At 55.6% G+C, this 27,634-nt stretch overlaps 1 protein-coding gene across 1 annotated transcript; it reads right to left on the bottom strand.

Annotated features, from left to right (window-relative positions):
* Nucleotides 1-433: 433 nt before the first annotated feature.
* LOC144951860 (CD9 antigen-like) lies at nucleotides 434-27,634 on the bottom strand. Its single transcript, XM_078882208.1, has 8 exons — nucleotides 27,432-27,634; nucleotides 25,180-25,282; nucleotides 11,247-11,344; nucleotides 8,482-8,556; nucleotides 7,931-8,032; nucleotides 3,957-4,034; nucleotides 3,236-3,319; nucleotides 434-2,271 (listed from the first exon to the last, which is right to left on the bottom strand). The coding sequence occupies exons 1-8, from the start codon at nucleotides 27,495-27,497 to the stop codon at nucleotides 2,209-2,211; spliced, it is 669 nt and encodes a 222-aa protein (XP_078738334.1). The 5' UTR covers nucleotides 27,498-27,634; the 3' UTR covers nucleotides 434-2,208.

Genomic DNA, 27,634 nt, shown 5'->3' with positions numbered 1-27,634 from the left:
GTTGGTGAAGGTGGTGGTGGGGAGTTGAAGGTGGTGGTGTGATGCTGGTTGTGGTGGTGATGTGGTGGTGGCAAGGCCGTAATAATATATATTGGGGGGGAAACCTTTTTTTTCCTGTGGTTTTACCACCTGATGACGATTGCATGTGTTGCAATCGAAACGTCGTGATTTATTTTTTATTTTATTTCTACCCACGTGACTTTACCGAAAGAACCAACGAGTATGGATTCCTGTAGTCACGAAAACTTCAAATCAAGATTATTTTTAGACGTTTGCCCCTCTCCCCCACCCCCACTTGACCTTTCGGGTCAAGTTATATTTCACCCTCGGGTCACGGGGCACCCAACTTTAAAACGTTCCAAAAATAAACAGAAACTTAAGGCCGCTCTCGGTGTCACACGCACGCACGCACAAAACAGCACCGTGCAAACAATCGTATACATCATTTATATGCTTTCAAGATTCATCGGGACTCGAGTTTCTTAAAAAATAAAACGGCAAAGGCACTTTTCTTTCTCGTTTTGTCGCAAAGCAACATTTGCTGCTGCGCAGTTGCGTTTCTAGATTTCCTCTCCCGTTACTCAGCATATCGGTAGAGTCCATTTCCTATAAAAACACTAAATTTAAAAGTTTGTTCCGAGGCTGCTCGGCCGACAACGCTGGCTGGCTGCCTCGGCTTTGCTCGCTTTGCTCAGGACCCGGCAGCCCCCTTGCGAAACTGCTTAAATAAGATTGAACAACGGGCAAGAAGGCTGTGTCCGGAACCGCCGTCACCACCAAAATAACCGAATGCGTGGCCCGTTTTGTCATCTTGCGCGCCGTACGTAGGCAACCGTGGCCAAATCGGAGGCGCGACGGGGAGGGGGCAGAACAACAAATTAAACACCACAACAACAACAACGACAACGAGCAGTTAGAAGAAATAAGTTGGGATAACACGGCCATCCCACAAGCACCCTGCACAATGCACGTCCCAAGTTATCTCGCACCGAACGTAGCCAACCGCGCTAATCGGCTGCATCCTCACCGGGACTCATCGGCACAGGCACGAGTCGTTAGCCGCTGTCATGCGCCTCTGGGAGGCCCCGCGTGTGGAGAAGGCTCCGGCCATGATACTCCGGGAACCCCACTCGCAAACGGCCCTGGGGGCAACGACCAATCACAATCTGCAAATGACGATAAACTAATACGACAATGGGGCACATTCAGTTCTTTTGAGTCGGTGGTCTTGACAAGGCTGAGGAAGTCGCTGAGTGATCCTCAGGCAGCTGATTTGACGTCGCTAGGCAGGCATTCTCAAGTTGCCAGCAACGCCGGCTGACGACTGAGGCAGCGTTACCGCATTCTCCAGATTACAACACGCACTTGCTTCCTGTGTTCCAGAGGAAACGTTTGGTGGTGCGCCTTGCAATCCGGCAGATGTGCGTGTTTGGGTGTACACGTGGGTGGGCGTACACGTGTGTGTTTGCATCTACACGTGTGTGTGTTTACATGTACACGTGTGTTTGCGTGTTACACGTGGGGGGGCGTACACGTGTGTGTGCGTACACGTGTTTTCATGTGCACGTGTGTGCGTACACGTGTGTGAGTACACGTGTGTGAGTATGTTTGTGTGTGTTTGTGTGCGTACACGTGTGTTTGCATCTACATGTGTGTTTGCTAGTACACGTGTGTTTGCTAGTACACGTGTGTTAGCTAGTACACGTGTGTTTGCTAGTACACGTTTGTGTGTGTGCGTGACCAGATCCGCGTAATTTCATCTCTGACTGGGAACAAATTTGGGGCGTTTCTTTCCGAAAAGTGTCACACGATCCGGAGAATGTGGTGACAGGTAAAATGATGCGGGATCCTTAAGGGATACCTTCATTGGAAACCGTGTCGGTCGACAATATTCCGCGCAGTATTACACTCGGTAGACTGACGAAAACTAAATTTTTTGTTGCTATCGAAACTCATATAGTCGTTTAAATCTAGTGCCAAAAAATTGTTCGGTTGTCAACACTGGTCCGGCCTGGACTAGGCTTCGGCAGGCCAGGCTTAGGCTGAGCTTGGCTTTGCTAGGGCTGGGACGAACGCGGCTGGGCATGACGTTTCTGGGCTGAGATGGGCCAAGCCAGACCGAGCGAGGCTTTAGGCCAGACCGTGGCCAGGCTAAAGCTTGCCGGGCCAATGTTGGCCTAGCTGGTGCCGAGACGCTGGCAAAGCTTCTCAGTAAGGGCTGTCGTTGCGGATGGCACAGCAGACGGCCATGCTGAATATCATGCCGAAGATCTGCAAAAAAAAAAAGACAGCGCGCGCACACGCACGCACGCACGCGCACACGCACGCACACGCACGCACACACGCGCACGCACACACGCACGCACACACACACGCACGCACACACGCACACACACGCACACACACACACAAGCGCGCACACACACACGCACACACACGCACACACACACGCACACACGCACGCACACACGCGCACACGCGCACACACACGCACGCACACACACGAACACACGCACACACGCAAGGAACCACGTCATCCACCCAGTTTCCCCAATGCACGAGGCACTTGTATTTTCGAGTGGTGATGTCGTGGCGATGAAATCGTACCGGGAACGCGACAATAAAAATGTGCGGCCACCGCGTGCGGAAGTGAGCATGGTGGGTGGGGCGAGGGGTTGCCACCTCTTGAGATAAAAACAACTGGGACGTGGTCACGGCATTCTCACGATTCCGCAAGAGGTGGGAACTGCATGTGGGGGCGTCATCTTGCGCGGTGGCTAGGAGATGTTAACTACCTCGCCTGGTATACAGGAGGTCGTGGGTTCGATCCCGACCCTGACGCCTGCTGCTGCTGCTGTGTATTTGGAGTTTGCGTGTCTCTCTCGCTCAACGTGGTTGTGTGGATTTTTTCTCCGGGTCCTCCGGTTTTTCCCATTCCACATTTAGAATAAATTTTACAGACGATGATGACGGTAGGCCACTTGGTTGAGCTATCATTGCGACAGGCAGGTCGCTCCTGACAAAGAGCTGGACAGCTCAATGGGGCCTCACCTTGTGTTCAATTTCCGCGATTGTAAATCCCTCGGTGATCGCGTATCCCTGTTAGTTACTACGTCGCGACGTTTGTCCTCGTTGCTGTTGTTATTGTGGTTGTTGTCGTCGGTTTGGGGCGAGACCATCACCCCCCCCCCACCACACCCCCCCTCACCCCCCCCCCCCCCCCCCGTGTGCTCACCATGATGACTGCCACCCCCAGCGCCAGGCCGGCCACGATGTAAACCTTCGTCCCGAGGAAGCTGCGGATTTCGTCCACGCAGTTCTGCGGCAAGCGAGCAAAGAAAGGAAGTCAAGAACATACGAGGGCATGCACGTGCACACACGCACACATTGTCTACGTCAGGGGTGGGGAACCTGTTTTCTGCCAAGGGCCATTTGGATATTTACAACATCATTCGCGGGCCATACAAAATTATCAACTTAAACATTTGCCTGTTATATTTGGTCAAACATTTCATTAACTCGCCCCTAATGCGATGGCTGGAACAGCTTCTCTTTGGCGAGGCGTGTGATGTGAGCTGGCGTTGATGATGTTGCTGCTACTGGCAACTGCTTTGCCAGGTTTGCTCCGAGATTTGTTGAATTTCGAGTCCCGCCTGCGGTTGCCTTGGCAGGGCCACACCAAATGATTCTGCGGGCCTCGTACGGCCCACGGGGCCGGACGTTCCCCACCCCTGGTCTACGTCTTAGTCATCGCCTTGGGCCTCCTGTCCTCGGCATCGTAGGCCAGGCAGCGTGCCGGCTGTCCTGACCTGCTGTCGTTATCCCTGTGCCCGTGAGGGCTAGAATAAACTCATAGTCGCGTCTCTGAATTGATGCACTACATGTTGACTAAAGTCTGCCCGTTGTAATTAGTACTTAGACATATAAAATGTGTGTGTGAGTGTGACGACAGTTACCTTGGTGTACTCCGGTGGACAGGAGTAAGTCGACAACTGGCTGGTGTAGTTGAGTTTCGGCTGCCCGCAGCAATCCAGCTGTGAACGACAGGTCACGTGACTCACCACGGCTGTCAATCACAGGTCACGTGACACACCACGCGCGACTTCCTGCTGCTCAAACGATCCGGAAATTCCACATTACTATGGTCGGGGGAAGAATGCAGCACCGTCGGACAAACCCATGTCGATCTCCCCCCCGACCACCCCTGTGACCTGGTGACTATTTTATCGACCCTGGCCTGGAGGGATGATGGGCCGAGTGAGCGGAGACCACCAACCCGGAACTGAACTCGCAACCTCCGATTCGGAGCCGCTCGCTCTACCACTGCCGAGCCCCCCTGCCCAGTAAACATGGAACTTGTTGGGCCAACGTTGACCCAACGTTGACCCAAAGTTGACCCAAAGTTGACCCAACGTTGACCCAACGTTGACCCAAAGTTGACCCAACGTTGACCTAAAGTTGACCCAACGTTGACCCAAAGTTGACCCAACGTTGACCCAAAGTTGACCCAAAGTTGACCCAACGTTGACCCAACGTTGACCCAAAGTTGACCCAACGTTGACCCAACGTTGACCCAAAGTTGACCCAACGTTGACCCAACGTTGACCCAAAGTTGACCCAAAGTTGACACAACGTTGACCCAAAGTTGACCCAAAGTTGACCCAACGTTGACCCAAAGTTGACCCAACATTGACCCAAAGTTGACCCAACGTTGACCCAACGTTGACCCAAAGTTGACCCAACATTGACCCAAAGTTGACCCAACGTTGACCCAAAGTTGACCCAACGTTGACCCAAAGTTGACCCAAAGTTGACCCAACGTTGACCCAACGTTGACCCAAAGTTGACCCAACGTTGACCCAACGTTGACCCAACGTTGTTGGCATGTTTACCGGGTGGCCAACTTAGTCATTCACGACAGGAGTGGGGGGGGCGGGGAATGTATTTTTTTTATCACCATATTTGGAATTCCGAGTGAGCGACGGCTTCGGTAAAAAAAAGAGACACACAATAAATAAATAATAAACTATTTACAACCGACGTGGGGGGGGGGGTTGGTGGGTTGGGGGAATGTTCGCAACAAGTCCGTCCGGTTTTCGTCGGGGAACCGGACTCGAACCTGTGGTGCCTCCAGGCGCCAAGAGGCGCCGCTGCCACAGCCGTGCACAGCTCCTCCCTGTGGTGAGCGCCCGACAGCGGCCACCAGGCCGCAGATGGGATCCTGACCACAGCCCCAACGATGGTGGCCCACGTTGGCATTACGTTAGCCCGACGTTGGCCAACGTTCGCCCGACGTTTGCCTGACGTTTGGCCCCACGTTGGCCCAGCATTCTACGTTTACCGAGCTTTACCGCCTTCGAGGGGACAGCTGACCGCGACACGATGACCACGTGTTGCACGGTACTCGCTCCTGCGAGTCTCTGCTCGTGCCGGGCGGGTCCACACGGAGACGGTGGTGGCGGTGGTGGCGGTGGTGGTGGCGGTGGCGGCGGCGGTGGTGGCTGTGGTGGCGGTGGCGGCAGTGGCGGTGGCTGTGGCGGTGGTGGCGGCGGTGGTGGCGGTGGTGGCGGTGGTGGTGGTGGTGTGTACTCTCCCCAACTCACAATGAGTGTCTGGTGTGCCTCTCCCCCCTCGTGCGACTGATCGTATCCCTCCGTGGTGCGTAATCCCAGACGTCTCAAGGCCCCCTGGGTTTATTTGTCTTTTTTTTTTACACAAACTCTCTTACGATGCAAATGATTAGTTTGTACTGCGTACGATAAGAGTCTTGGACCCAAGTCTCACGGAGAGAGCGGGGGGGGGGGGTGAGATTGCCTGTACACATCTGGGCAGTTTGCCACCACGGGCTCAAGCAAGCCCTGCCTCTACTGCTGATGAGACACTGAGTTACGAAACCGGCCCTCGCCTGTGAGGGAAGTCGGCCAGCATTGGATCGAAGCAAGCTCTGCTCACTGGGTTGTCCTCCGTCTGACGCGGCCATCGTGAACCTCCCCTGAGAGAGCCGCCCAGAGCCATGGCTCAAACCCAGGCCCCTCAGCAGTAGCCCGGCTCAAGGGCCTCTCAGCTCCGACCGGCGCGGGCCCCACACGTGGTCTCCCATCGGGCGCTAGCTGCAGCCTCCGGCGGCGTAAACACTCGTGCGCTGGCGCAAGCAAAGACAAAGGATCCTTTTACAGACTGTCGGGGCAAGTGCCGTTTGTCACAAATGAGCGCGGCGCCTATGAAGGCCGGCACCACGCCCGGACGCCTTTGTCTCCCCAGTGGCGATGGTTGCAAACCGCACCGGGTACTGATTTGAGGCTGAGTCGACCTAGGGGAGGCCCAGGACCGGTTCAGATAATCGTCACTGGCGTTGGCCGTCATCGGGAATCGAACTCGGGTTTCCAGATTCGTAATGCATTGCGCTAACTGCTACGCTACTGCTCCCCACACACACACACTCTCACGCATACACACACACTCTCACGTACACACACACACTCTCACACACACACTCTCACGCACACTCACACACTCCCACACACACACTCTTACACACACACTCTCACACACACACACACTCTCACACACACTCACTCACACACACACACTCACACTCTCACACACACTCACACTCTCACACACACTCACTCTCACACACACACACTCTCACACACACTCACTCACACACACACACTCTCACACACACTCTCACTCACACACACTCTCACACACACACACTCTCACACACACACTCTCACACACACACACACACTCTCACACACACTCACTCACACACACACACTCTCACACACACTCTCACTCACACACACACTCACAAACACTCTCACACACACACACTCTCACACACACACACACTCTCACACACACTCACTCACACACACACACTCTCACGCACACTCTCACTCACACACACTCTCACACACACTCTCACACACATACGCACTTACACACACATAAAGACACATACAACAACAACCGCCATTCGCCACTAAGTGGCGGTGACGTCACCACGACGCTTGTGCCAGGCACAGGTTTATGTTTAATTCGTAGTTTAGTGGTGGTTAATTGAAGGTGAAGGGGTTACCAGCCCCTCGCACCCGTCCAGAGCCCCCGTTTAGCCACTGTGGTGGTCACAGACGCCATGAGGGGAGAGGCCAATGGGCATTGGCCCTCCCCCCACAGCACTGCCCACGACAGTGTTGCCCGTCCGGCACCGCGAGGAGGTAGGAGGTTGTTTCACACAGACCTCACACACACACACTCTCACACACACACACACTCTCACACACACACTCTCACACACACACTCTCACACACCGGTGGCTGTAACGCTCCGAGTCCGTTCCCTTGACCCCGCGGTCGCCATGGCGACTTTGGCTCATGACGACTCAGAACCGCTCCTCACAGACAGACTTCACTACCTATCAACAGACGGGGGGTGGGGGGGTGGGGGGGGTGGGGGGGGGTGCAGGGGGGTGGGGGGGGTGCAGGGGGGTGGGGGGGTGGTGGTGGGGGGGGGGGTGGGGGGGGTGCAGGGGGGTGCAGGGGGGTGCAGGGGGGTGCCAAGTTGGCCTGGGTTCGAGTGCTGAGGATGGGTGCGGGATAATCGGAGGTACACGTACCACGTCACGTCACGCTCTGAGCGGTCGGCCCCGCGGAATGGCACAGTACCCGGAACGGTACAGTACGTGAGAACGGTACAGTACCCGGAACGGTACAGTTCCCAGAACGGTACAGTACGCGACGTCGTAAAACCTCGTCTCGGCCCTTTGTCCCACATCCACGTGCACCGGGCACCGGCTGGGCCATGCTGCAGCGCACACTGCCATCCGCCAGCTCGCCCATTCCTCGCTTGACGCGGCTTCCAGCCGGACCCCGGCGTGCCGCGAGGGACCGCCGCCGTGGAGACGCGGGGGGGGGGGCTCACCGTGGAGTGGATGATGCTCAGAGTTGTGTTGGTGGCGGAGCGTGTGCTGTTGCCCTTGTCGTTGTAGAGGCCGTTGTAGTACTCAATCATCTGCGTCTCCACCTGCGTGGACATCGTCGTCGTCAACGTCGTCGTCGTCGCCATCGTCGTCATCGTCGCCATCGTTTACGCCATCATCATCATCGTCGTCGTCGTCAACATCGTAATTGACGGCCTCCCCATGGGGTGGGGGCGATGGGGTGGGGGCGATGGGGTGGGGGCGATGAGGTGGGGGCGATGGGGTGGGGGCAATGGGGTGGGGGCGATGAGGTGGGGACGGTGAGGTGGGGGCGGTGAGGTGGGGGCGATGAGGCGGGGGCGATGGGGCGGGGGCGATGAGGTGGGGGCGATGAGGTGGGGGCGATGGGGCGGGGGCGATGAGGTGGGGGCGATGAGGCGGGGGCGATGGGGCGGGGGCGATGAGGTGGGGGCGATGAGGTGGGGGTGATGAGGTGGGGGCGATGGGGTGGGGGCGATGGGGTGGGGGCGTCTGCGTGGTGCTCGTGCCTCACCTCGTCGTGGAACATGAAGGCCCAGATGGCGGCGGTGATCTCGGCCGCGAAGAGGATGACGATTAAAGTGAAGAACTGAAGAGGTGGTGGTGGTGGAGGAGGCGGTGGTAGAGGAGGTGGTAGAGGAGGAGGTGGTGGAGGATGGGGGGGGGGTGAGACATAGATTCAGCCACAATCACAAACAACAACAACAACCAACAACAACAATAACCACTGACAACCACAATTAACAACAAACTATTACATCGGCACACAACCACAGTCGGGAATGCTGTCCCGGCAACATTCGGGGTAGCTGCATCCATCTCCCCTCCCAGTGCGTCCTCGTGATACTGCCGTTCCATGAAGGACGGACAGGCATCAGCTTGCACCCCAGTGGTAGTGCCTTACGCCGGATTAAATCCTCATGCCCCAAGCCAATCGACGGCAGCGGCAGCGGCGTTCCGGAAGACGCGGAGTGTGGAACCGAGGGGCTCCCCGCACGGAACGGCGCGCCGCTCGATGGCATTGCACTCCGTGCCGCGTGACATCGCGTGACGTCACCGTCACGTGCACGGCATGCTGGGAAGTGGTCGCGTGTGAACTCGTGGCGGCCCCGTGGGTCAACACTTTACGATCGCAATTACAATTAAACATTTACTCCTAATTGCATGTCGGGTTGCCTGGGACTTCCCCATTTTTTTTTGTTCAAAGCCACTGCTGCGATAAAACTCCGCACGTGCGCGCATACGCGCAAAGGCAAAGGTCCCCCGCGCAGCTCACGCGGCCCGCTGGGGCAAGTGCTGTGAGCGAGCAGAGTCTACGGAGGCTGGGAGCGGCGCATCGGCGCCCCAGCGCTGAATTTTCGCGATGGTGCACCGGGTACACGTTTTAAGGCCGAGTCGACCTAGGGGAGGCCCAGGACCGGTTCAGATAATCATCACCGGTGTTGGCCGTGAGCGGGAATCGAACTCGGGTCGCCTGGTTCGTAGCGCAGCGTAGTGCTAACCACTACACTACCGCTTCCCACACACGCGCATACGCAGACACACACACACGCAGACACACGCGTACACACACACGCAGACACACGCATGCAGACACACACGTACACACACACACGCAGACACACACGCAGACACACACGCACACACATACACGCAGACACACACGCTGACACACACGCACACACATACACGCAGACACACACGCAGACACACGCACACACATACACGCAGACACACACGCTGACACACACGCACACACATACACGCAGACACACACGCAGACACACGCACACACGCTGGTTATATACCACGTTCAGGAGGAGCGCAAGGCTGAAGGTGGCTGCTTGGTAAACACAGGGAGGGGCAGCGTGCACGCACAACATCGCCTCTGGCACCACGAGCGCGCTCACGTGCACACACACGCTCTCACATGCTCACACACTCACACACACACACGTGCACACGCAGACACACACACGCTCACACACGCACACTCACACACGCTCACACACGCACACACGTGCACACACACGCAGACACACACACGCAGACACACACACGCACGCTCACACACGCAGACACACACACGCAGACACACACACACGCAGACACACACACACGCAGACACACACACACGCAGACACACGCACGCTCACACACGCTCACACACGCACACGCTCACACACGCAGACACACACACACGCAGACACACACACACACGCACCGCCACATTCCCATCCCGCACCACAACACCTGCTGCGGCTGCTGCTGTTGCTGCTACCGCTGCTACTTCTGCTGTTGCTGCTGTTGTTGCTGCTGCTACTGCTGCTGTTGCTGCTGTTGTTGCTTCTGCTACTGCTGCTACTGCTGCTACTGCTGCTACTTCTGCTGTTGTTACTGCACGTGCTCATCCCACGCGGCTGTTCTCTATCTGCTGCTAGATGAGTGCCTCACCCCGCGAGCGCGAGACGGGCGTGAGATGGCGGGTGAAGTGGGTGAGGTGGGTGAGGTGGGTGAAGTGGGTGAGGTGGGCGAGGGCACATCGCGCGTGACGGGGAGGTGATGGCAGCCGTGCGGGTAACCACATTCCGCACGCAGTCCCCGTGACCACCCTGAGCCGCCCCGCGTCTCCCCGTGTCTCCCTGCATCTCCCCATGCCACCCTGTGTCTCCCTGCGTCTCCCCGCGTCTCCCCGCGTCTCCCCGTGTCTCCCTGCATCTCCCCATGCCACCCTGTGTCTCCCCGTGTCTCCCTGCATCTCCCCGTGTCTCCCCGTGTTCCCCTGCATCTCCCCGTGCCACCCTGTGTCTCCCTGCGTCTCCCCGCGTCTCCCCGTGTCTCCCTGCATCTCCCCGTGTCTCCCTGCGTCTCCCCGTGCCACCCTGCGTCTCCCCGTGCCACCCTGTGTCTCCCTATGCCACCCTGTGTCTCCCTGCGTCTCCCCGTGCCACCCTGTGCCACCCTGTGTCTCCCCATGCCACCCTGTGTCTCCCCGTGTCTTCCCATGCCACCCTGTGTCTTCCCATGCCACCCTGTGTCTCCCCATGCCACCCTGTGTCTCCCCGTGTCTCCCCGTGTCTCCCTGCATCTCCCCGTGCCACCCTGTGTCTCCCCGCGTCTCCCCGCGTCTCCCCGTGCCACCCCGCGTCTCCCATCGAACCTGGCAACATCGCTGAATCGTTGGGGGGTGGTGGGTGGGGGAAAAGGACCTCCCCAATAATTTCGATCGCCGTTCCAACGCTACCCGCCCCAGAGCCTCGCCGCGCCCACAGCACTTACGGTTCCCAGCATGCACTGCGACTCCTGGATGGCTCCGCAACAGCCCAGGAATCCGACCACCATCATGAGCGCCCCCACCACGATCAGAACGTAGATCCCTGGGGGGGGGGGGGGGGCAGGGGGGGGGGTGGCAAGGGAGGGGCGATGTGATGGAGACGTTCAAACCAGGCGAGAGATTTCGCTGCTGGCGTTTTGACGACTCACGGGCTGAGATAAAATTACATTACGACTCATCACCATCACGGTCATCAACACAGATACCATCATCACTATCATCACCACCACCACCACCACCAAAGTCATCAACACAGCTACCACCATCACTATCATCACCATCACATGCTCACTCACACGCTCACTCGCATCCGCTCACACACAGGCACGCTCACACGATCAAACATACGCTCACACAGACATGTGCACTCACAGACATGCGCACTCACACACACTCGCACATGCTCACACACACGCACTCACACAACAACAACAACCGCCATTCGCCACTAAGTGGCGGTGACATCACCACGACGCTTGTGCCAGGCCATGTGCACCTTGAGGCCACGTGAAATGTCGAACACCTGCTGGCAGGAGGTCACGGGGCAGACCCAGGTGCCACGGGTCGACTGACTGAGATGACCGAGATGACTGGCTGATGCACCACCTGTGCCCCCTACTGTGCCAACTTGCTGTGCTTTAGACACCTGGCGCTCCGCTCGTTGTTGTGAGCGTCGCTCCTCCGCCCTCCGTTGTTGCTGGAGGGCGACTGCCTCCAACTGCCCAGTAGCGTCCTTCACGAGCCTCCTCCACAGAGGTCGATCTTGACACCGCAGGTATCAGTCATCGGCAAGTCCACTCAGCTCCACGTCCTCCTGTACCACATCACTCCATCTCTTCTCTAGCCCGTGCCGCGCCCGTTTAGCCCCCTCGATCCGGCCGAACAAAGGCTGTTTCGGCATGCGGTGGCTGGGCATGCGGGCTACATGACCCAGCCAACGCAGCCTTGCCCCTGTAGTTGTTACAGTCTGTGCGGTCCCCCTTCTTAAAGAGGGGGACCACCAGGGCATCCTTCCGATCCTGCGGAACCCGTCCAGCGGTCCAGACTGTTGTTATGATGTCATATAGGGCAGTCTGTGCACAAACGCCACCCTCCCTCAGCATTTCGCTTGGGAGATCATCTCTGCCCAGTGCCTTTCCTGGTCTCAGACTCCGGATCGCCTTCAGTACTTCCTCAACAGATGGCACCTCAGCCAGCCACTCACAGGGGGTGACTTCTTCCAATATTTGAGGCACCGCAGCCTCAGTAGGGTCATCCCCACTTTGTGCCATGATGTTTTCCTCGCTGAGGGATTTCCCCTCCCCCAGGACCTCACAGAAATGCCCATACACACACATGCTCATACACACTCACACACACGCTCACACACACACACGCTCACACACTTACACACACGCTCACACACACACGCTCACACACACGCTTACACACACGCACACACACACACGTGCTCACACACACACGTGCTCACACACGCACAGGCATGCTCTCTGTCCAAGCACAGCGCTCGTCTCTGTCGCCCCGCTCACAGCGCCGCTTCCTGTTTGCGAGATCGCATCTGGGGCCCACTGCGTGCAGCCGCCAACAAACCACCCCCACCCACCCACACCCCACCACCCCCCACCCACCCCCCACCACCCCCCACCACCCACCCAGCACCCCCCAGCACCCCCCACCACTCACCCAAACCACCCCCCAGCACCCCCCACCACTCACCCCAACCACCCCCCACCACCCCCCACCACCCCCCCAGCACCCCCCAGCACCCCCCACCACTCACCCCAACCACCCCCCACCCACCCCCCACCACCCCCCACCACTCACCCCCACCACCCCAACCACCCACCACCACCCACCCCCCAGCACCCAAACCACCCACCCCAACCACCCCCCCACCACCCACCCCCCCCCACCACCCCCCACCACACCCACCCCAACACCCAAACCACCCACCTCAACCACCCCCCACCACCCACCCCCCCCACCACACCCACCACCCACACCCCAACACCCAAACTACCCACCCCAACCACCCCCCACCACCCACCCCCCACCACACCCCCCAACACTCCAACCACTCACCCCACCGCCGCACACCCATACTCTCCGCACACACAAACGCACACCCCTTCACTCACGCACAAACACACCGCACACCTCATCGCTACACACCGCAATCACACAACCGCAAAACCCTATCGCACCCCCGCACACTCACACCACACACTCACACCACACACAACCACGCACCCCATCACCCACCCCCTACCCCACATGGCCCCCCCTATCGCTCGCCCCTAAACCACGGGACTGAATCCGGCCCTGGAAATCCCATTAGGCCATCAGAGGGGGGGGGGGGGAGCCATCAGCGTAGTCCCAGTTTCCGTGCGATTCCACAAAAGTGCAGGCGGCGCGCATTCCCATCTGCCACTGCGACGGACGTTCTGACGATTTGTGTTTCTGTCGACATCGTCCGGCAAGCCGGCGACGGAGTGAAGCCAGGGACGGAGGGAAGGGAGGGACTGAGGGAGGGAAGGGAGGGAAGGAGGGAATGGAGGGAAGCCGTCGGAGTGCGAGAAGGGCTGCGTGCAGAACGAGAGAGAGCGAGAGAGAGAGAGTGAGCGAGAGTGAGCGAGAGGTGGGGGTTTACATAAAGCAAAGTTTAAAAATTTAAATATTTTTATTTTTTTACGAAATGATGAATGAAGCAAAGTGCCGAATACACCGAGCATCTTCTTGTTTCCACTGATCGTAAAAAAAAGGAGGGAAGGGAGGGAAGGGAGGGAATGGTGGGAAGGAGGGAAGGGAGGGAAGGAGGGAAGGGAGGGAAGGGAGGGAAGAGAGGGAAGGGAGGGATGGCCCCGATGAATCGACGGGAGTAAATACTTGGCCGCGTTTGTTTGACTCTCCCACGGCAGTTGCTGCTTTCATAAATCCGACGGCACTGCTGATGAGACACTTCATGTCGACAACCGACCCGAAGTTTTGCTTGAAACGAGCAGCACACTGCTGGAAACGAGCAGCCCTCCCAGAAGAAAGGCTGACCGAGCGGGCTAAAAAAAGGTACTCCACTGAACATTTGTGTGGACACCGAGACTTCCTTAGAGACATCGCGAGAGAGAAACACGCGGACCAGAGAACACACGCCGGGTTCATGACATCATCGCACCGATCTCCATCCAGCAGCGGATAGTCCATGACGACGATTGAAGGGTGTTGCACCGTGGGAGCAGCCTGTGGGCAGCTGTGAGGAGCTGTGCGGGTCTGGGACTAGATGAGTTGAGGCTTGAAGCGTTGGTGGGAACAGTGTGTGTGTGTGTGCGTGGCCTTAACGTGCACATAGCCTGGCACTAGCGCCGTGGTGACGTCACCGCCACTTGGTGCGGTGGTGTAGTGGTTAGCGCTACGCTGCGCTATGAACCCGGCGACCCGGGTTCGATTCCCGCTCACGGCCAACACCAGTGACGATTATCTGAACCGGTCCTGGGCCTCCCCTAGGTCGACTCAGCCTGAAATGAGTACCTGGTGCGGTGTGTAAATATCGCCACTGGAGAGACAAAGGCGGTCGGGCGTGGTGCTGGCCACCCACCTCCTCGTGTGCCGTTCTCGGCCTTCAAAGGTGCTCGCTAACAGCACTTGCCCCTCCAGTCTGTTAAGGCTACACGGGGGATCTTTGTTGCGTGGCCTTAACGTGCACATAGCCTGGCACTAGCGCCGTGATGACGTCACCGCCACTTGGTGGCGAATGGCGGTTGTTGTTGTTGTTGGGTTGAGTGGGTGAGTGTGCGTGGGTGCATGTGTGTTGCAAGCAGGAGTTTCAATATCGCTTGCGGCTGGGGTTAGCATCGTGCCCACCCTCCCTCCTTCTGATGCTGAAGGTAAATGGGTGAGGCTCAGGACCGTGGCTCACGCAACGACAACGGCTGCATTGGGTACGCGGTCCACACCTCCCCAGAGACCCCTGGCTGAAGGAGGAGGTGTTCCCGCTGGTTGAGAGAAAGCGACAGGCCCACTCCTGTCGCCCACAACATCCAACATCTGAGAATGAGGAGACCTTCGCTCGGAGATTCATACAGCCGTGTGGCGCCGCAAGGATGGGTGGTGGGGTTGCCGAGGAGATGGAAGCTGCCATCGTAGCCGCAATCACAATTCACTATTTAATTCCATCAAAAAAGTAACTTGCAGCGCCTCAACTATCACCATCCTTAAGGGAAAGAACGGGCACCCGATCTCCGACCCCCAGGAACAGGTCTGCAGGTTTGCACAGCATTTTTGTGAGGTCTTGGGGGAGGGGAATTCCCTTGGCCCAGACAACATCGTGGGGCAAGGTGGGAACGACCCTGCTACGGCTGCCGTGCCTCAAATATTGGCAGAAGTCGCCAAGCTGAGACCAGGAAAAGCGCCGGGCAAAGACGATCTCACAAGCGAAATGCTGAGGGAGGGTGGCATTTGTGCGCAGACTGCCCTACTTGGCATCATCACAACTGGACCACAGAACGGGTTCCGCAGGATTGGAAGGATGCCCTGGTGGTCCCCCTCTTTAAGAAGGGGGACCGCACAGACTGTAACAACTACAGGGGCATCTCCCTCCTCAGTGTGCTGGGAAAGGTCCTGGCAAGGATTATTCAACATCGCCTTGCCAGGCACGCTGAGAAGTGGCTTGCGGAGCCCCATTGTGGTTTCAGACCAGGGCGGTCCTGCACGGATGCCATATTCTCTGTCTGTCTGCTACATCAAAGGTGTAGGGAATTCCAACAAGACCTACATCTCTGCTTTATTCACCTGGTCAAGGCCTATGGTACCATCAACAGGCCAGGGCTGTGGGCAGCTCTTCTTGTTTTCAGAGTCCCTGACTCTCTGCTCACAATCATTAAGGGCCTTCATGATTGCGGGCAGGCCCGGGTAAAACTACGTGGCCAGGTGTCGGAGCCATTCCCTGTTCACCTATGGGTGCGACAGGGATGTCCTCTGGCGCCCACATAGTTCGAGAAGCTTTCCATGGCTGTACCAGACGAATTTCCACCTGGTACAGATACAACATGAGGCTGATCGATGCCCGCGTGCGGTCGAGGGATGGCTCCCGATTGGTCAACCATGTCATGTATGCCGATGGTCTGGTGATTGCTGCTCACTCAGAGGAGGCGATGCTGCTGAACCTGGAGTGTGCCACTAAGCCCCACCAAAGCTAAGCACCTGCCTGGGTATTTTGTGCCACCAAACACTCCACCCCCTAAGCTCCCCATTAGTGATGGAGCAGTTGTGGAGAAAGTGGAGAGTTTCCCATACCTGGGCAGTGCGCTTATGACCAGTTCCGGTTTGACAGCAGAGGTCTCACTCCGTATCAGTCGAGCGGTAATTATCTTTTCATCGGTTGCGTAACGCTGTGTGGAAGCTACCTGGTCTGTCTCTCCGCACGAAGCTTCGGGTCTTCTCGGTCACAGTCCTTCCCTCCCTTCTCTACGCTTGCGAAACGTGGACCCCTCGAATGGAGCATCTGCGCCGGTTAGAAACATTCAGGCTGGCCTGCCTACGATCAATCCTGGCTTGAACCAGGCTGGATTGTGAGGAGCTCACAAATCCTTGAAAAATCTGGACACATTCCCATCACTGAGCCTCAAAGTGCACCTAGCCTGGCACAGGCGCCGTGGTGACGTCACCGCCACTTAGTGGCGAATGGCGGAAATTGGTATTGGGTATACGTGTTGAGTGGGTGAGTGTGTGTGTGTGTTCGCTAACAGCACTTGCCCCTACAGTCTGTTAAGGCTACACGGGCGACCCTTTGCATTTGTGTGTGCGCGACAGAAACCGATGGACGAAAAGGAATTAGCAACAGGAAGGTCGGAGGTGACGGATCCACAAAACAAACCCGGCCATTGTGGTTCCCACGAGGCCCCCACCCCCTCCAGAGCCCCCCCTCCCCACCCCACAGACCCCCCCCCCACGCCCCACCCCACCCTCCACACACCCCCCAAATAAAACATTTTCCATGTCGCTGTCTCCACGCAAGCTTAAAAATTCCACGTCGCACGGTTCACGATTTCCATGTGGATTTCAGTTGCCGCTATTCAGGAAGCGCTGCGGTGGCTAGGAGATGTTAACTACCTCGCCTGGTGTACAGGAGGTCGTGGGTTTGATCAAGAAACCCTGACGACGCCTGCTGCTGTATATTTGTAGTTTGCGTGTCTCTCTCTCTCATCATCACGGTGGCTAGGAGATGTTAACTACCTCGCCTGGTATACAAAATATTGTGGGTTTGATCCCGACCCTGACGCCTGCTGCTGCTGCTGCTGTATATTTGGAGTTTGCTTGTCTCTCTCTCATCATCACGGTGGATAGGAGATGTTAACTACATCGCCTGGTATACAGGAGGTCGTGGGTTCGATCCTGACCCTGACGACGCCTGCTGCTGTATATTTGGAGTTTGCGTGTCTCTCTCACTCATCATCATCACGGTGGCTAGATGTTAACTACCTCACCAGGTATACAGGAGGTCGTGGGTTTGATCAAGAAACCCTGACGACGCCTGCTGCTGTATATTTGGAGTTTGCGTGTCTCTCTCTCATCATCATCATCATCACGGTGGATTTTTCTCCGGGTCCTCCGGCAATTCCCTCTACGTTTAATGTGCATTCAGAGTATTTCGCTGCTGCTATAAATGCCCACGTGACGATGATGATGATGATGACAAGCCACTTGGCTGAGCTGTCATTTGTGATTGCCAGGTCACTTCTGACAAAGCGCACTTTGCACGACAGTAATAGTTTGATCGCCGTATTTTTGCCGTACATTCATGATTACAAGTTTACTTTTACTTCCCATCGATGGTTAGAGGAAATGTATGTTTTACATTGTAATACTTTGGAAAACTCGGATTAAATACGACTTGCATCTACGGGTCTGTGTGTAAGTCTATGGGTCTCTGTGTAAGTCTACGGGTCTGTGTGTAAGTCTACGGGTCTCTGTGTAAGTCTATGGGCTGCTGTGTAAGTCTATGGGTCTCTGTGTGAGTCTAAGGATCTCCATATGAGTCTATGGGTCTCTGTGTAAGTCTATGGGTCTCTGTGTGAGTTTAAGGATCTCTGTGTGAGTCTGTGGCTCTGTGTGAGTCTGTGGGTCTCTGTGTAAGTCTATGGGTCTCTGTGTGAGTCTAAGGATCTCTGTGTAAGTCTATGGGTCTCTGTGTAAGTCTATGGATCTCTGTGTAAGTCTGTGGGTCTCTGTGTGAGTCTATGGATCTGTGCGAGTCTATGGGCCACTGTGTAAGTCTGTGGGTCTCTGTGTGAGTCTAAGGATCTCCGTGTGAGTCTATGGGTCTCTGTGTGAGTCTATGGGTCTCTGTGTGAGTCTATGGGTCTCTGTGTGAGTCTGTGGCTCTGTGTGCGTCTATGGGCCACTGTGTAAGTCTGTGGGTCTCTGTGTGAGTCTAAGGATCTCTGTGTAAGTCTGTGGGTCTCTGTGTAAGTCTATGGGTCTCTGTGTAAGTCTATGGGTCTCTGTGTAAGTCTATGGGTCTCTGTGTAAGTCTATGAGTCTCTGTGTGAGTCTATGGGCCACTGTGTAAGTGTGCGGGTCTCTGTGTAAGTCTGCGGGTCTCTGTGTGAGTCTGCGGGTCTCTGTGTAAGCCTTCAACAGACCGCTGGGGCAAGTTCTGTGTTAACGAGCAGCGTGGACCTACGAAGGCCGGTACGGCACACGAGGGGCATGGGTGGCCGTCACCGCGCCCGGCCGCCTTTGTCTCCTCCATGGTTACGCCGCCGCCGCCACGTTCACACGAAGCAGATGTTGTAACGGACACTGACCGAGACAAACGAGGAACTGGGAAAGCAGCAGGAAGCTTGCGGGGGTGGTGGGCGTGCACGGACCGCAGGCGCTGGCCATCTGCTCGCCTTCCACATCGTCGCTCAGCGGGACCAGTCTCGGTCCGCTGCTGGATGATCGTCGGAGGCGAACGAGTTGGCGGTTTACGAAATAAAAAAACGGCGACTGCCCCCCCCCGCCCCCCACCCCCCTGCCCCCCCCGCTCCCCTGCCCCCCGCAACGCAGAGCGGCCCCCTCGGGTAAAAGACGGCGAATCAGGGCGACTGCCCCGGGCCCCACGCTTTCGGGGGGGGGGGGGGCACCCCCGCGGTTCGACGTCACGCTGTCAGATGTCCAACTTCCCGTTTGGTTTGAAGGCGTCGGGGTGGGTGGGGGGGGCCCACGTGGTGGGGTTCACCCCGGGCCCCGCACAGCCCACGATGGGACGGCACTGCTGCCACGGTTAATTCGGCACGTGCCGTCCGCCGCCGCCGCCATCATCGTCGTCGTCATCATCCTCGTCGTCGTCACTGTCGTCATCGTCGTTGTCATCATCATTCTCATCATCGTCGTCGTCATCATCCTCGTCGTCGTCGTCGTCATCATCATTCTCGTCATCGCCGTCCTCCAGAAAGGGAAATGGCGATGCCGTGACGCCGTCGGCAAGAGGAGCAGCGCCCGTTGCGGTCAAACGACTCATCGCACATTCCAAAAACACGCCGCAGATTTAATGGAACCGATTGGGATCTCACGCACACACACACACACAAGTACACACACGCAAGTACACACACACAAGTACACATACACACACAAGTACACACACACAAGTACACACAACGACAAAGATCCCCCGTGTAGCCTTAACAGACTGTTGGGGCAAGTGCTGTTAGCGAGCAGCACCTGTGTAGGCCGGCACGGCACACGAGGGGGTGGGTGGCCAGCACCACGCCCGACCGCCTTTGTCTCCCCAGTGGCGATGTTTACACACCGCACCAGATACTCATTTGAGGTTGAGTCGACCTAGGGGAGGCCAGGGACCAGTTCAGATAATCGTCACTGGTGTTGGCTGTGAGCGGACATCGAACTCGGGTCGCGAAGCGTAGTGCTAACCGCGACACTAACGGCTCCCCACAAAACACACACGCACACAGACACACACAAGTACACACGCACACACAGACACACACACAAGTACACACGCACACACAAGTACACACGCACAGACACACAAGTACACACGCACACACAAAGACACAAGTGCACACACACAGACACACAGACACACACAAGTACACACGCACACACAGACACACACACAAGTACACACGCACACACACACAAGTACACACGCACACACAGACACACACACAAGTACACACGCACACACAGACACACACACAAGTACACACGCACACACAAAGACACAAGTGCACACACACAGACACACAGACACACACAAGTACACACAAGCACACACACATACCACCGCGCCCTACCCACAGGCAGGCTCATCAACCTTGTGTCACCCAACAGAGACCCACAGTACATGGGTCGCTATGTGGGTCTTTATGTAGGTCAATGGGTGTATGTGTAAGTCTATGGGTGTATGTGTAAGTCTATGGGTGTATGTGTAAGTCTATGGGTGTATGTGTAAGTCTATGGGTGTATGTGTAAGTCTATGGGTGTATGTGTAAGTCAATGGGTGTATGTGTAAGTCTATGGGTGTATGTGTAAGTCTATGGGTGTATGTGTAAGTCAATGGGTGTATGTGTAAGTCTATGGGTGTATGTGTAAGTCTATGGGTGTATGTGTAAGTTTATGGGTGTATGTGTAAGTCTATGGGTGTATGTGTAAGTCTATGGGTGTATGTGTACATCTATGGGTGTATGTGTAAGTCTATGGGTGTATGTGTAAGTCTATGGGTGTATGTGTAAGTCTATGGGTCTCTGTGTAGGTCAATGGATCTCTGTGCGCATCTCTGGGTGATTGTGTGGATCTATGGGTGTATGTGTAAGTCTATGGGTGTATGTGTAAGTCTATGGGTCTCTGTGTAGGTCAATGGATCTCTGTGCGCATCTCTGGGTGATTGTGTGGATCTATGGGTGTATGTGTAAGTCTATGGGTGTATGTGTAAGTCTATGGGTCTCTGTGTAGGTCAATGGATCTCTGTGCGCATCTCTGGGTGATTGTGTGGATCTATGGGTGTATGTGTAAGTCTATGGGTGTATGTGTAAGTCTATGGGTCTCTGTGTAGGTCAATGGATCTCTGTGCGCATCTCTGGGTGATTGTGTGGATCTATGGGACAGGGGCTAAACCGACTGGTAGTCTGTTGGTTCAGCCCCAGCCCGTGTCGGATTGTTCCATCTCGCCTCGGGGGGGGGGGGGGATAAAATTATTTATTTATCTGCTCACGCCCGCAATGTGTTACGCACATTTCCACGCGTGCGCAAAGCACGACACAAAGATTCCCCGCATAGCCTCGGGAGACGGTAGGGGCAAGTGTTGTTAGCGAGGCTGACACGGCGCTCGAGGTGGCGGGTGGCCAGCACCACGTCCCGGCCGCCTTTGTCTTCCCCGTGGCGAAGTTTACGCGCAGTGCGTTGGTCGCGAGCGGGAATCTAAGTCGGGTTGCCGGGTTCGTAGCGCAAGTGCGCCAACCGCTGCGCCACCACTCCTCGCGGCCCCCCCCAAGCGACTCACGGCAATGAACTGTTCACAATGAACGCACGTTAGGAAACTTGAGATTGCTATTAAATAACTGCTGATCTAAACCGCGTCCACTGCACAAACCATGGCAACAGATGCGGATGATCATGTCTGACGATGCCCCATAGCACAACGTGTCACGGCGCAATGCCCCAATCCACGAAGACGAAGCAGACATCACCACGGCGATGACGATGATGATGACGATGACGACGATGACGACGATGATGACGATGATGACGATGATTTCGATTTAAAGCTTTCGTGACTGCAGGGATTCATCTTCTTGGTTCTTTCGGTAAAGTCACGTAGAAGGGAAGTAGTGACTAATCCCATATCTGCATTTCCCATAAATATGCTAAATTCCTCTTGATATGCAAATTCCTTTGTCAAGGCGCTCTTCCCCCTCCAACCCAGCTTAAATATACGCTGCCAAGCCTGGTGGTGCCCATTCAGACGCTGTCTTTCTGACAGACCTGTTCTTCACCTGAGGACGGCTGCTTGCGTTGTGGCCGAAACGTCGTGAGAATTATTTTATTGGTTTATGTTTATTATTTCCCTTCTACGTGACTTTACCGAAAGAACCAAGAAGATGACGATGATGATGATGACGATGACGATGATGACGATGATGATACACGAACTCCGCTGTTCCCGACACGGATGTCTGTGCTTGACCCGCCCCAATATGAAACTGCGGGCATCGGCTCTGCGTCTACATCGGCCGTGCGACAGAAGATTAAGATTGAGGTCTTCCTTCAAAATGCAGAGCCACGTGACTCTTTAACGATCAGGAGGGAGACGAAACGCAAACTCCACACGGAGAGGCACCGGGTCAGGAATCCAACTCAGGCGAGGCGCGAGTGTTACCACAGCGCTGCTCACCCTGAAAGCTGTTCGCATTATTAATTTTCCTCCACCAGCCTAGCCAGGGAAGAAGGCCTCGCCGAGTCTCAAGACTCGCCCTTTCAGGAGGGTCCTGCCAAGTTCTCGCCGCTGCTGCTGCTACCGCTGCTGCTGCTGCTACTGCTGCTGTTGCTGCTGTTGCTGCTGTTGCTGCTGTTGCTGCTGCTGCTACCGCTGCTGTTGCTGCTGCTGCTGCACGATCTCAACTGAGCGATCTGCTGGGGTAACCGGCGTCGCGGTTACGAGATGTTGACCGCCTCGCCTGGCACGCGAGAGTTGTGGGTTCGATCCCGACGCCAACGCCCGTTGTATATTTGGAGTTTGGCCGCGTGGATTTTTCTCCGGGTCCTTCGGGTTTTTCCCTTAAAATTTAGAGTGGACATCACCACGCGCTTAAGAGTATTTGGGTGCTGCTATAAATTTCCACACGATGGTGACGATAAGCCACTTCATTGAGATATCATTTGTGATTGCGGGTCGCTTCTGAAAAAGAGTTATACAGCTCAGTGGGACTGTTAAAGGATTTTTCTTGAATAGTTTTGGTTTTTCATAGATTGTAATTTTCCCAGCTGGCCGGCGGCGGTTTTTCATTCACCGTCTCATCGACTTGATGTCGATACCAGTCCAGCAATTTTGCTCCCGTTTCACCAATGGATCAAGCGAGCCTGCTTCTGCTGCTGCTGATGAGAGAATGAATGTCGAAACCGGTGCCGAGTTTTCTGTTGTGCCGAGCCAATGCTTCTCGTGAGAACCGACTTCCTGCCGATGAGCCGCGGAATGTCAAAAACGGTCCAGCCAATTTGCGAGCGTTGAACCGCTGACTCATGCGAACCTGCCTCTGCCGTTGAGGCACCGAAAAGTCGAAAACCGGTCTGGAGGGTCCCCCCCCCACTCTTGCACGAGGAAGTTGCCCCGTGCACGGCTGATGGGAAGCGTTTAAAACGCAACTTAATGTTGGTAACGACGTGCGACGTCGGGCAAGGGGAGGAGGAGGATCGTCGTCGTCGTCGTCCGCCAATAGATTTGCTAACTTGGGCAGAAATCGCGTTTCATTAATCAAACCCCCACGCTCGCGCTGAGTGCGCGAGGGGGAAACGTGTGGCAGTGGTGATAACGCAGTGCGGGGGGGGGGAGAGCGTGGGGGGGGGCAGTGGGGGGGGAGCTAAACCACGAGGCCCCATGCAGACGGACCCCGTGGCGTCCCCACACACACACAGACACACACACACAGACACACACAGACACACACACACACAAACAGACACACACACACACAGACACACACCTACAGACACACACACACAGACACACACACACACACCTACAGACACACACACAAACAGACACACACAGACACACACACACACAAACAGACACACACAGACACACACACAGACACACACAGACACACACAGTCACGCTCACACACACACAGTCACGCTCACACACACACACACAGTCACGCTCACACACACACACGCGTCACTCTACCCACACCTTACACCACCACGCGTGGAGTGAACCGATGCCACACGGACACATGGCATGATGGAAACACGACACAAATATGACGAGTGGGTGGGCGGGCGAGTGAGTCAATGAGTGGGTAAATGAATGAGTCGGTTGGTTGGTGAGAGATTGGGTGGGTGAGTGGATGAGTGGGTGAGTGGGAGAATGTGTGGGTGAGTGTGTGGGTGAGCGTGTGTGTGAGCGTGTGTGTGAGTGTGTGTGTGGGTGAGTGTGTGGGTGAGTGTGTAGGTCAATGTGTGGGTGAGTGTGTGGGTGAGCGTGTGTGTGAGTGTGTGTGTGGGTGAGTGTGTGGGTGAGTGTGTGGGTGAGCGTGTGTGTGTGTGTGGGTGAATGTGTGGGTGAGTGTGTGGGTGAGCGTGTGTGTGGGTGAGTGTGTGGGTGAGTGTGTGGGTGAGTGTGTGGGTGAGCGTGTGTGTGAGTGAGTGTGTGGGTGAGTGTGTGGGTGAGTGTGTAGGTGAATGTGTGGGTGAGCATGTGTGTGGTTGAGTGTGTGGGTGAGTGTGTGGGTGAGCGTGTGGGTGGAGAGCGGTAGCGTAGCGGTTAGTGCGTTGCACTATGTACTCGGAAACCCGAGTTCGATTTCCGCTCATGGCCAATACCAGTGACGATTATCTGAACCGGTCCTGGGCCTCCCCTAGGTCGCCTCGGCCTCAAATGAGTACCTGGTGCAGAGTGAGTGTGTTATCATCGCCACTGGGGAGACAAAGGCGGTCGGGCGTGATGCTGGCCACCCACCCCCTCGTGTACCATTCCGGCCTTCATAGGTGCTCGCTAACAGCACTTGCCCCAACAGTCGGTTAAGGCTACACCTTTGTCTTTGTGTGGGGGTGAGTGAGCGAGCAGATAAGCGGGTGAGCGTGCGGGTGCGAGCGAGTTGACCGTGGCGCGGGTTGAGTGGGTGAGCGAGGAGCGGGTGAGTTGCACCAAACACTCACCAACATAGTAGGTGGTTGGTGCGTTGGGGTTGTCAAATATGTCCTTGGTGTTCTGATCGAATCTCAGCCACAGCGAGATGGACAGCAGAGCGCACCCCACAAGCTGTACACAAACATCAGCATGAGCATGAGCATCGTTATCTTAATTGTCATGATCAGCAGCATCATCAGCAGCAGAAGGATCATCATCATCATCATACCTGTCAACCCACTAGTACACTCACCACTACTACACTCACCACTAGTACACTCACCACTAGCACACTCACCACTAGTACACTCACCACTACACTCACCACTACACTCACCACTAGTACACTCACCACTAGTACACTCACCACTAGTACACTCACCACTACTACACTCACCACTAGTACACTCACCACTACTACACTCACCACTACTACACTCACCACTAGTACACTCACCACTAGTACACTCACCACTAGTACACTCACCACTACACTCACCACTACACTCACCACTAGTACACTCACCACTAGTACACTCACCACTACTACACTCACCACTAGTACACTCACCACTACTACACTCACCACCACTACACTCACCACTAGTACACTCACCACTAGTACACTCATCACTACACTCACCACTACACTCACCACTACACTCACCACTACTACACTCACCACTAGTACACTCACCACTACTACACTCACCACTAGTACACTCACCACCACTACACTCACCACTAGTACACTCACCACTAGTACACTCACCACTACACTCACCACTACACTCACCACTATAAACCTGTCAATCCCTTATCAGTACCTTATTACAGACCAAGTCAGACCTTATTTGTCACCCCGTGCCCCTTATACATCTCAACGTTCATCCCACAAAGTCCCATCATCACAAGGGAGACACACAAACAAAGAGACACAAAACATGTTTTGCCCGCATTCAAACGGCTGTACGCTGTATGGACCTAAAAACGAAATTTCCCTGTACAAGAATACGGGGTAAACCGTGTGGGTTGACAACTATGCAGCATCATGAGTGGTATCGTCATCATGAGCAGCAATATCGTAATTCATTATCATCAGCAGCAGCAGCAACATCAGCATCAGCAGCAGAGTCAGCGATTCGATGCAGGAACTCGGGAATGGAGATCCACGTTTAATCGACGGATCTTCGCAACAGATCCACAGTCGGTGTGCGGATATACAGAACACGAATCGGTGCGCGCACAGAGCGATCGACGTCCGATGTTTATCGGCGGAATCAAAGCATCGCAAAACCCCTCCAGCAAGCCGGCACACAGATGAACATCTGGGCAATTCATCAGCACTGGCTCAAGCGAGCCTGCCTCTGCTACTGTGGATGAGACACTGGGTGTCGAAACTGGTCCATAGCTGTGCTTGTACGAAAGCGAAGCGACTGAAAGAAAGCATTCCTCCGGAACGGGAAATGTCACATTCACACATTTACACAACCACACACTTATTCACACACTCACTCATTCACACGACCACACACACAACACACACACACACAGACACACACACACACACAGACACACACAGACACACACACAACACACACACGCACAGACACACACACACACAGACACACAGATACACACACAGACACACACACTCACACTAACACACAGACACTCACACAGACATACACACAGACGCACACACGTGACCCTAGGAGGTAACTCGTGTTATCACCTCTACGTCGCGGGTAACGTTGAGGTTTTGTTGTTGTTGTTAAAGGCAGCAAAGACAGGGCAAGACTTCCCCACACAGCCGGCAATGTGCTGCTGGTGGGGAAAGTTCCCCACCCTCACCACATACACCACATACACCACACACATGCACACAACACACCACACACAAACAACACATACACATAACACACACACCACACACACACATACACACACACCACATACACACACGCACACCACACACACCACACACAACACATACTAATCACATACACATACACCACACACACATACACACACCACATACACACACCACACACACACCACACACACACCACACACGTGCATGGTACAGAGCGCGTGCATCGTACAGTGCGCGTGTGCTGTGTGTGGTGTGCATTGCACTGTGCGTTGTACAGTGCGCGTGCGTTGTACAGTGCGCGTGCGTCGTACAGTGCGCGTGCGTTGTACAGTGCGCGTGTGCTGTGCATTGTACAGTGCGCGTGCATGGCACAGTGAGTCGTCTCCTGGTGCTGCTGCTGCTCACCCAGAAGAGGAAGTTGAAGGCGACGAGCACGAACTTCATGCACCTCATGCAGGCGGCGAGACCCATGGCGAGACGGCGACTCGCACGGGGTCCCCTCGGGGTCGGCGAAACGTCTCACGCCTCCAGACGGGAGATCGATGACGATGATAGATCGATGATGATGATTGATAGGTGGTGATTATTTATTGATGGTGAATGTCGGT

Source organism: Lampetra fluviatilis, chromosome 64, assembly GCF_964198595.1.
Source record: "Lampetra fluviatilis chromosome 64, kcLamFluv1.1, whole genome shotgun sequence".
In the NCBI taxonomy this organism is placed as follows: Eukaryota; Metazoa; Chordata; class Hyperoartia; order Petromyzontiformes; family Petromyzontidae; genus Lampetra; species Lampetra fluviatilis.
This window is presented reverse-complemented; position numbering and strand designations above follow the sequence as displayed.

Coding starts and splice junctions, on each gene's coding strand:
- LOC144951860 (XM_078882208.1), bottom strand. CDS start 27,497: ATGGGTCTCGCCGCCTGCATGAGGTGCATGAAGTTCGTGCTCGTCGCC. Junction 11,345..25,179: donor ACCAACCACCTACTATGTTG/GTGAGTGTTTGG, acceptor CCCCCCCCCCAG/GGATCTACGTTCTGATCGTG. Junction 3,320..3,956: donor GTCCACCGGAGTACACCAAG/GTAACTGTCGTC, acceptor CGCTTGCCGCAG/AACTGCGTGGACGAAATCCG.